Source organism: Xyrauchen texanus, chromosome 8, assembly GCF_025860055.1.
Source record: "Xyrauchen texanus isolate HMW12.3.18 chromosome 8, RBS_HiC_50CHRs, whole genome shotgun sequence".
Lineage (NCBI taxonomy): Eukaryota > Metazoa > Chordata > Actinopteri > Cypriniformes > Catostomidae > Xyrauchen > Xyrauchen texanus.
The window spans coordinates 32250602-32262375 of NC_068283.1; the positions used below are offsets into that span (position 1 = coordinate 32250602).

The following is an 11774-nucleotide window of genomic DNA, read 5'->3' on the forward strand; positions in this document are numbered from 1 at the left end:
ACATAGATATTTTTATAAATAAATGTCTCAGTGCACTTATTTCATTTGTTTTATTTCATATTATCTTATTTCACAATCTAGGCCAGGCCTGTCAAAGACTCTTATCTGCTAGAAGCTATGTTGCGTTTATTGTGTATTTCTCAAAGGCATGTCAAAGGCATGTAGTCACCAGGGAGTAAATTTACACAATTCCACACAGGTTTCGATGCCCTGCATTTCCTGAAACTCAGAAGAGATGGAGAGAAAGAGAAAGAGAGAGAGAGAGAGGAGGAGGAAGAGAGGAAGTCCAGGTTTGTTTTAAGTTAAACAGATCAGCTTGTTTTTCTTGTTCTCGCATTTCTCTTTTAGGTGTAAACAGAAGATATGACAGAAGGAGGTGCATACATCTGATACACGGTAAGACTCTAAATCTTTAATGTTATGAAAACTGCATTTTTATACACTGATACATTGTATTCATATTAGGAATTAGGCAACAGGTGAATTAGATTATTTTATATTCAGTTGTAATGCACATCAGTAAAGCATCACTGCTTTCCCTGTATCGAAAATTATTCACCATCTAGGGTTTAGCTAAGTTAACCAATACCAACATTTAATGCACTGTTATCTTTAAAGCAAGGCTTATATTTTGTGTCTGACTGTACTTTAAAAATATAATATACTATCACGTGAATGTGTGAATGAAAACAAAACATAGAAGAAATCTCTGCTTATAATAGCAGCTTTGTTAGTAAACCTGCGCATAGATGCTGCCACTCCTCCATTCGTTGCACTGATTTAACAGAGGCAATAGCTGTACTGCAGAAGGCCCTAGTTTTTTAAATATTCATTGGATTGAAAAGAGTGATTTTGTTTCTTCTGATGTTGTGAGTGTTTATCTGTTTCCAATGGGGTTCAATTTCAGACTTTTAGCAGAGGTGATTTTTACTTGAAATGTTCATGTCAAATTTGCTTAGTTGCAAATGTTCTCATGAAAAACTCCTTACTTGAAAACTTTAATTGACATATTTAACCGGGGATCAACTAGCTTATGAACATCTTTATTTGGGCTAATTGGATCGTCATTAATGTGACTGAATGAAACTGATGAAGTTGATGTTGAGCAATGTAATTGTTATGGAATGTCAACCCTCTTTCTCCAAAATTTTTAAACGACTAATGAGTGAAACTCTCAAGAAATCCTGCCAAGACCAGATTTATAAATGCCATTCATTCACTTTGTTTGGTTCAATGCATGGTTAAAGAAGAAGAAAAACTCTTTCTCTCACAATCTTAACAGGTGTGTCTCGATTATAGGAGGTTGTGGCAGCCTGAGTCCTAAGGCTTATTTTATTAAACCATGAAATTAAATTCTCTCACTCTTCTTGGTATTTTCTTCTCAGTCTGTGTTTGGCATTTATCATTATAATGTATGCCTGAGATATGTAAAGGATAATGTAGTGCCAACCATGCATAACTACAACATGAATGTGAAGTGTCACAATTAGAATCAAGTTGTCCAGAGAGGCATTGAAAATATATATTATACAGTATATTCTGCCAAATAATCATCCACCTAATAATCCACTTTGATAATTGGGTGGTGTTAACCTCATATGGGCCTATGAACTACATGTTGCAGGTACAATCCCACATAAAGTGGTGACCCAGGAACTGGAGAGATACTCAGATCATAATCCTTCTCCAACATTGTTATGGCCAAGAGCAAGGCTCTTAACCCTAGATTGGGGACTGTTAACTTAATTTGGATCAGAAATTATTTATTAAATGACAAGTTAATTGAAATACTCGTACATTATTTATTCTCCTAAATACAAACAAAAAGAATCATACACATGTATCCGCTCTGTCTATGGTTTGTCTTCTTGTAATTGTGACTCACCAGTGTACAGTTGAACTGAATTGACCCCAGCTGTGGCTTTTCGACAGAATGAAAGCCTTAATGGTGTTCTAAAGAGCCTTTAGTATGCAAGGTTCAAATGTGAGCAATTCTGAGGCCTCCAAAATTAATTTACTGTTCAGATATTTAATGCTGATTAATAAATACAACATAAGGACTGGGTAAAGCTGTCTGACTGCAGACTGGGGTGAGACAGTGCAGTAAAGGCAGAGTCTTTGTTGAAGTCCATTATCATGTTTTATTTTCTGAATGATGACAGCCAGTGCTCCTGCTTTGAGTTGCGGTGATTAATGCTGTTTGGTTTGATTGGGCCAAATCTGGTTTGTTTAGAATATTTACAGTGGCAATGTTTCAGTGGTGCTTGTAAAAAGATTTTAAAACAATAACCATATCTATATCCCCCTTTTCCTTTTCATTCTTTCACTCTCTTAGATGGCGGCTCCTGCAGTTATCCCCAGAAAACACTCAAAGTTGCTCAAAGTTGTGGTGCCTCCAAATGAAAAAACTGCCAACCCTATTCCCATAGGTATATATACATGCATGTAAATGTTTACGCATGTGTGTCAATGTATGTCTGTTTGAGTACATATAAAGGCCTACCATATGACAATACGTAATCATGACAAAATGCAGTATGAACATATATAAAATATGCCTCTCTTCTTCATTGTACTTTGTGCAGTAAATGGAGAATATAAAGTGAAAACAGATACACACCTGATCCACAGAGAGAGAGAAGTTGTAAGTGTGACTATTACATGATATATTGACTGTTGGCTGAAGTATGGAATATGTTTAGACTGTATTAATTGACCAGAATTGTAGTATTTTACGTGTCTGTCTATGACAGGAATTGGTGAATCACTGTTTTGCTGATGTGGAGAATTTTATGGCACGTCTGCAGCAGACGGCAGAGGCTCGGAGCGCTCTAGTACAACGGAGCAAGAAAAAGAGTCGCAAAAAGAGCAACAAGAAAAAGAAAGAGCCAGATGGTGAGATAGATGTCCTTAATAACATGCCATTGGTCATAGGTCCATACGTCACAAGCCTGGCCAAGAGCTTAAGGAATATCTTTTAAAAAAAACTCAAACTGTTATTCTGGTCCTGTAATTTGATTAGACATGTGGTGATCCTCCAAGATGAGTCGTGATATTTAGTATAACAGCTCTATTTGTGTTGCTGCGTTGATTTTTTTTTGTTTGTTGATGGAACAACTATGAACAAAACAACGCTTTAAAAACTTATTACAAAAAAATACAAATCTGTGTTTGCAGATGACCTTCTCACACAAAAGGCAGCCCCGCCATCAGAACAAGATTTTGTGGATATTTTTCAGAAGATTAAATATTCTTTTTGTCTATTGGTAAGGTGAATACTTTTGACATAAATCTTGCCTTTTTATATAATGACTTTTCTTTCTGTAGCTGTCTGTCTCTTTCACTGTTTCTTCTATTTCTTTATCTCCCCGTTTGCATGCTGGAACAACATATGTGTTTGTTGTAGGACCGGCTGAAGACAGAAATCTCAGAGCCCACCTCAGAAGAGCTCTTGCACCATGTCTTCATCCCTTTGAACTTGGTAAGAATATTACACACAGTACACACAAAAACAAGAAACACAAAAACACACGCACACACATACAGCATTCATACAGAGAAATGCAAACACGAACACACACACACAGAGATGCACATGCATTCACATGCAACTAAAAATGTATCAGTCACCTAAATTTGTGATTGATAACATAGGTTGAACATTGACCTTTAATTTAGAGGACAACACAGAAAGTTTCCACAATTTTGTAAGCACCTTATGGTTTATTTTGTTTGATGTTGTGTTCACCAGATGGTGAAGACCACAGGTGGTCCTGAGTTGGCAGCAACGGTCTCCAGTCCTGCTCTGACCAGTGGAGCGATATCACTGCTACAGCAGAACCTTAAAGAGGACGAGAAATCTCTCTGGGCCTCACTTGGGCCTAACTGGAACCTGCCATAGTCAGTAATATATCTAAATCATCAATTCTATTAGTGGACATAATTATAATTCTAGAAAACATGCCCAATAAATTGGCAATTCCGTTTAATGCCGCTGGTTTTACAGAAATGCAGAACATTTCTTGCACACTTTATCTTAAAAGCAATCCTCAGATCCATGACCTTTATTGCAACATTAAAGGGATAGTATGATGGGGGGAAAAGTAAAATTCTGTTGTCATTTACTTCCTCCATGTTGTTCCAAACATGTATGACTTTCTTTCTTCAGTGGAACACAAAAGACGTTAGGTAGAATATTAGCTTCAGTCATCATTCACTTTAATTGTTTAGAAAATACATGCAAAGTGATTGGTGACTGAGACTAACATTTTGCCTAACATTTTCTTCTGTGTTTCACTGGAGAAAGAAAGTCAAATGGGCTTGCAACGACATGAGTGTGACTAAATTATTAAATAAATTTCATATTTGGGTGATCTATCCCTTTAAAGTGCACAAAAAAGTATTTTTTTCCCCATGAAAAAAGTTTTACGAAATTAATTGTAATTTTGAAACATGTATAAAATCAAGACCACTCACGTGAGATGAGGACTCTAGTCATATCAGTATTTTTATAAAAGCTGTAATTAATCTACATGGGGCAGGGGCACCCTCATGGGGCTGCCATTTTAGGGTTAGGGTTAGGGTTACTACTTGCTTAATCTCAGTAACCGTCTTGTTATTGGACATTTTCACTCTTGGATTAAATTAATCATGGCTGATTGTAAATAGTGAATATCTCCAATGGCATCTGTAACCGAAAACTATTGATTTTGAATGATGCTGCATCCACACCACTAGGTGTCACTGTAAGTCCACAATGACACAAGCAAAAAGTTACTGAGTGTACTTTTAAATAAAGAGCATTATAACAGTTAGTTACTGGGTGCATGTTTAACATTCTCCATTCACCCTTCATAAATCCTGAAAACAAAACTAAACCATTACAATAACCAATGAATTAAGAGTAGATTAAAGTCGAAATTAGTCTGAGGCAATCTAGAACTATAGTAAATGGGCACTTTAAAAGTAGAGGTTTTACCCCTGTGTGTTTTTGTATGTGTGTCAGCTCTCAACTCAGTGACAAAGTGCCTCAATACATACCTGTCTTTCTGGATGGTTGGAAGCCTGAGGCATTAGATGCCTATGGACAACAAATCATGGATCCTATAGAGTCACAGCACAAAAATGAAGCTCTTAAAAAGGTACGAGACATCACCTCAAACACACAGAGATAGATGCAAACACAAAATAAATCACTTTCACCTCCTTTCTTTCTCTTTCCACATGTAATGGATCAGGCACAAGGAACAATCCAGCAGGAATATGAAGGGTTTGTATTGACCCCTCATCCTATTCATGTCTATAATGCCTTTGTGGTGGCACTTTGTCTCATTGTATATGTGATATGATGTAGGTTGCAAGACTCTATGTCTCCTCGAGAAGAAAGGATGTACCGCTGCAGTTATGACTTTGTGGCACGGAACAATAGTGAGCTCTCAGTACTACAAGGAGAAAACTTGGAGGTACCTCGCACACACACACACATTTGGAAATTGAATTGTACCCCAGATTGGTCTGTAAAAGTGGTTTCAAAATGGTAGGTTGCAGTCTGTTCAGATAGGGCTGTGAACAGCAGGGAAAAATAATATTAAAAAAATAAGAAAATGTGTGCACTCTGAAAATGTCTTTAGCAGCAGGCAACTTTTCAGCCAAAAGCCTTCCTCAGTGTGCCAACTCACATCTTATTTGGTCTTCTTATAAATAACCTGTGAGTACAAACAAGGTCCAATCAATAAGATAACTTGTGCACAATTAATAATATAACACCAATAGGAGCAATATGACACATCATATAATGCCATTCATTAAGAAAGGGATAATCAACGGATAGGTATATATTAAACCATTTTAAATGCACAACATGGAGGCAAAGAACCGGAAGGTGGTTACCTCCGCAAAGTGCATTTAAAATAATTTAACACACACCTAGCTGTGGATTATCCCGTTCATACCATGGTCAATTGCCAGAATAAATTTTTTTGACTGGAAGAATAAAATATACCGGTTAATTTAATCTAAGTGTCGTTAGATCTATAGCTCCTCCTATTCTAAGTCAGGCACAGATCAAAAGTAGTGTGACCACATGCTTGGTCAAAACTGTGAATTTAATTGTACAGTCCAGAAATAATAACATCCACAGAATGTAGATGGGTTGGCACTCCAGATAAAATGTATTATATAATTTTTATTGATTGTCATTGACATTAATGTGGAAAAACTGATGTTACAAATGTGGCATTGACAGTGTGAGTAGCACTTACTCTATGATAAGGGGAAACCATTCAAAACACTCTGGAACCTGCAGATTTTGACTTCTGAGACATTGGTGTGATATCCATCAAGGGTGCACGATTGACTTAATCTAGTGGCTATAGGTGGCACTTCAGCACAGCAGCATATCATACAAAACACATTACAGTATAAATCGTCTCGCATTGCCTTGCCAGACAGTGAAAGATGCATTTAATAGGTTCTGATTTCTTTCTCTCACCCTCTGTGCAAAATAACTGAATTTCATTATATGCTGGTGAAAGTGGTTAGGAAATGTTTTAATTTGCTGTATTTCACTCTGCTTGCTCTGTAATGTTATGTTGATATGGTTACAAACTGCGCATGGTGATTAAAACTGACCTGAACTACCTGTGCATTCAACGGTTTGAACTGCATGCATTCCAGCCAATCAGAATTGAGTATTAGAACAGACCATGTTATAATCAGTATTGTCATTTAAATGAACACATTTAATTTAAATATGGGTTCACTTGCAATGGGTGTTAACGTGCTGAAACTGTAGGCAGTTGACTTGCTGCCTTGCTGACTACTCATTTGTTTGGCTTAACTGACAGTGTTTTTGAATGAATGGAACTCTTAAGGAATCTGATCCCAGAACAGTTTGAAAAGTTTAGTTTCATCCTCCAAATGCAGCATTTTCTAGTTTTCAGACCCAGCCATAGTTTGTGATGAGAAAAATCTGTTTTGTTTGGTGAATTATTGACTACAGAGAACAAGAAACAAAATTCAAGAGATATTTAAAAGCCAATTACTTATATTATATGAGTACAACTGCATGAACTATGAGTACTAAGTACTGAACTAAATATAATGCGTTTGCCTATTCAGCATGTTGTGATAATACTTGTGGATAAATTTGGACCGAAGCAGTTCGTAGTAATATTTATCCATTTCAGTCTTTGATTTTAAGGACACATGTTTTACTATAAACAATATTAGTACTTTGTTGTGTCACCACTTGATGTTCAATGTAAAATCTGGTATCTGGTGCAAAACCAGTTGGGGACGACTAGTCTATATGATGCACAAAAAAGTGTTGATTGATTTTCTGTTGCACATACACCCAGATTCTAAACTACCTGCAAATTCCTCCTAATTTTTACTCACTCTGTCTCTAATTAAGGTGTTAGAGTCATCTAAGCGATGGTGGAAATGTCGGAATGAATACGACCAAATTGGTTTCGTTCCACATAATATCCTTGAGCCGAGCAATCACACAGAGGTTGACTCTTCTAACATAGTAATGCGCCATCAGTCTATGGTAAAATCCTTCTCTCTCACACACACACACATATAAACACATAACGCACACACATGCTCACTCACAAATTTGTTAAAATCAAGTCATTTTATTTGTATAATGCTTTTCACAACACACATCGTTTCAAAGCAGCTTTACAGAAACTAGTGTATTAACATAAAATGAAACTGTAATATCTATTCCTTTAATATTTTTGTAGAAAGCTCCTATCTCTCCTCCGAGAGGTGGGCGGTTCTCCTACGCTGCACCACATTCCTCGAGCGAAAGTGAAAACCGCCTTGATCCCCGCCCCCACAGTATGCCACCAATTAGTGAAGATGGAGACAGAAGAGGTATTTATTATTTCCTTAATTATTAATGTGTCATTTCTCATCACTTCTTACCAGAGGCCTTTTATTCAAAGTATGATTCAAGAACAGTGCTTCTGGAGCACTTATGCACTTTGATCAAGGATATAGAGTGGGATGGTGACTCATTATCTCCAAAGTATTGTATGCAAACAAATACACATCACTGAATATTTTCATCAATGAAAAAATAATACATTCTACAGTCAAACACGTAGACTAGGCAAGTTCCAGGTCTCTCGCAGAACTCCATGGTCTATTTCTTCTCAGATAATAAAATAATTTTAACTAAATGGTTCATATCGGTCATTTTCACAAAATAAAAACATTATTTATTTTTCAATAATAATGGTTGACTGTACTTTATACCTTACATGATATCCCCTGAGAATTGTATGACATGTATGTCAATTCATATATTATAAATACACAATTCTAATTTTAATTCTAACACTAATATTGATTTGTGTTAACAGTAATAATGATGAACGATGAACTTGTGCAGCGATTGGCCAAGGGCAGAACAGCATCAACACGCCCAGTGGTAATTAATAAAACAAATGAGACAACCACACCGCTGGACTACCACTCTCCTCCAGTTGAGGTTCAGGAGTGGCTCAAGGCCAAAGGCTTCAATGATTTGTGAGTTACCAAATAAATTAAATTCTGTCATAACTCACCCTCGTGTTGTTTCCTTTGACTTCATTTCTTCTGTAGAACAAAAAGAATACAAGTAGAATGTTAGCCTCAGTCATCATTCACTTTCCATGTATGGGAAAAAAGATGCATAGTGACTCACAGGCCAACATTCTGCCTAATATCTCCTTTTGCGTTTCATGGAAAAAAAAAAAAAAATCACGTTGTGTTTGTAATAAAATTAGGGTGACAGAATGTTCATATTTGGATGAACTACTGCTTTAATGTTTTTTTCTTCTTCTTGATTTTATCTCTGTGTCAGCACTGTGCGAAGTCTGGGTGTCCTAACAGGAGCTCAGCTCTTTTCTCTGAATAAAGAGGAGCTGCGTTCTGTTTCTACCGAGGAGGGCAGTAGAGTCTACAGCCAGATCATGGTGCAGAAAGCCCTGCTGGAGGTAAATCCCTCACTCACAGAAGCATTCTCACAGAATTCTTCTTATACTTCATCATCATCCTGAAATTCTGATTTCCCCCTTAAGCAGTTTCAGCTGTCACGGCCCCAATCAAAAAAAAGAACAGTCTGTTCATCTGCTGGGGTTGTTTAGCCTACAGCATAAATATGAGCCCATTTTCATTCAGTGATGTTTGAACTTTGGATTCATATTTATTCATAATTATAGCAGAACTGACATGTTTTCTAAAGCAGTTTGTAATGTCTGTTGTGGTTGAGTTGAATTGCCCTCAATAATGACTCTCCCAGTTGTTGTGACTGATGAATAATGACTTATCCTGTATAATTTTATAGAGATTGCTGAGGTGGTTTTCCATTTGTATGTCAGGTACCAATCCTTGGAATGAACAGATTTAAGCAATTTATACTTATTGGTTAACAATTGTCTCCAACTGAGTAACTCCAGTCAGGTTTCCTAAGCAACCAATTGGCCCGGTTGCCAGGGTAGGTAGAGTCACGTTTGGTTAACCTCCTCGTTGTCGTTATAATGTGGTTCTCCCTCTCGGTGGGGCACGTGGTGAGTTGTGCGTGGATGCTGCGGAGAATAGCGTGAAGTCTCCACACCCGCTACATCTCCGCGGTAATGCGTTCAACAAGTGAAGAGATAAAATGCACTGATTGATGGTTTCAGATGTGGAGGCAACAGAGATTCGTCCTCCGCGAATTCAAACCAAAGACTCCAGGGGTAGTCGTCAGCATCAATACTCGCTGAGCTACTCAGGCCCCCAATCAACAGCATTTGTGGCATATGTTGATTACCACAAAAAAAAATCCTAATTAATGTCAAAAATCTGGGTTACAGTAAGCACTTACAAAGGAAATTAATGGGGCCAATCTGTAAACATTGAAATCCTCACAAGATGTAAACAATATGTGCATTAACCTGATTTATTGTTACAAAATCACTTACTAACGTTTTCTGTGTAAAATTATATCAAATTTTACAACTTCATTGCCATGACAATTTAAGCCACTTTACTGCTCAAATAATACACAAGTCTTAACAGAATTAATGTGGTTTTTAAAATTAGAAGCTTCACATTTGTGCCTTTAAACACTTAAAATATTGGCCCAATGCACTTCCATTGTAAGTCCCTCACTGTAACCTCCAGTTTTGCTTTTATTAAGGATAAGGAGAGACAAATGACCTTGGACGTAATGGTATTTTCACATATTTGCCCAGTTAGGAATTCTTGTCTTGAAACAACTTTGACAAACCGTTTTTTTCAAACTGCTAAAAAGTTAGTCCAGTTAACATGCCACATGTTGATTCTCTTCACATCTGCGTTCTCATCCCTCTGTTTCAGGATGTGAGGAAGGCCACTGAGTTGGAGGCCATCATGAACAGACAGAAGATTAAAGCTGATTTGAAAGCAGATGGTGGACACTTTTAATTGAACTCATGTTCTCTCTCACCCATTCAGACAGGCATTTATGTTACTGCTTTTACAGACAGGTGTTGCATGAATCATAATCTTGTAACCATAATGATCTCTGTTGTTTTTATGTAACTGATAGAATATAAATTTCATCATTACTGCTTAACCTGACATATAGAAAACAAACCCTGTATATTCCTTTATGTATTGTAGATTCATTATTAATAAAAATAAATAACAATGGTTTTCATATTGAAATTGTATCAATATCAATTTTAAAAAGACAATTTTTACTGCAGAGATCTTTAATCAACTTTTATAGAATGATTGTATTTGAAGTATTTGATTGCAACTGATAATGACTTCTAAAAAGATACATAGGCCTATATTTGGTTTAGTCATTGTCCATGGCTGCAGTATGTATACTACACATAGCATTATATGTGCATAAAATACCCAATGTGCAGTATAAAACCAAGAAGCTCTAGTAAACAATCAGAGCACACTGTACCTCACTATATCCCACAATAAAATGTACTTCCATGTTCAGTATGGTGAGTGAACTGGAAGCAATATAAACTATGATATTTAACATCTATGTTTTAATTTATATTTTTATTACACTTAAGGTTTGCTTAGCTTTTCACAAAGTTAAATTCAAATGCAAAAAGTAAATTAATTAAAAAAATAAGCAAACAAATAAAATAAACATTTATTTCCAAGATGATAACTGGACACCACTCTGAAAACATACAACAGTGAGGGCATGTGACATCAATGTAACATACTATTATGTTTTGGTTGGCGCTACATTCACATACTACAGTAGGGTACAATGGGGCTGAAGGCCCCACTGGGTAAGAGGCACTTTTTATTTGATTTTCTCCCAAAACACTAAACAGCCACAAAAACTACCACAATGCTTTCCTTAAAGGAATAGTTCACCCAAACATTTTGCAATGTCTAAAGGTTGAATTTGAGGTAATTTGATCTAATATTTAATCATTTTTTTTATGTTGCAAAATTATTATTGTGTTTATTTTTAGCCAAAATACATTTGTCATTTTTAGTTTTGTTAAAGGTGATCAAATCAAAAGTTTTATTTCAATAACTGTCTACTAAGTGAAAGGATAGTATTTGGGGCAAAAAGCCAACATATTTTATGATGCCATTTTTTTTCAAAGTAGGCTCACATTGACAGATCCAATCACAACAGAGATTAATTTGTTTATAGAATACTTGAGATGTTATGAAATGTAATTGAAATAATCAGAAAATGGTTAAAAGTTTTCTGAAGAGGTTATTTTGAATAAGCATTATCTTAATTTGCATAAGCATCTTGCGGTCTC

The 11774-nt window shown here is 36.2% G+C and overlaps 1 protein-coding gene across 1 annotated transcript; it reads left to right on the top strand.

The window, feature by feature from the left end:
- Window positions 1–41: 41 nt before the first annotated feature.
- Window positions 42–10939, top strand: LOC127647995 (epidermal growth factor receptor kinase substrate 8-like protein 1). Its single transcript, XM_052132549.1, has 15 exons — window positions 42–396; window positions 2336–2429; window positions 2586–2644; window positions 2754–2895; window positions 3178–3266; window positions 3407–3481; window positions 3752–3900; window positions 5006–5141; window positions 5238–5269; window positions 5354–5462; window positions 7415–7552; window positions 7752–7884; window positions 8376–8541; window positions 8858–8990; window positions 10354–10939. Exons 2-15 carry the CDS (start codon window positions 2336–2338, stop codon window positions 10438–10440), a joined length of 1542 nt encoding a protein of 513 aa, XP_051988509.1. The 5' UTR covers window positions 42–396; the 3' UTR covers window positions 10441–10939.
- Window positions 10940–11774: the final 835 nt, after the last annotated feature.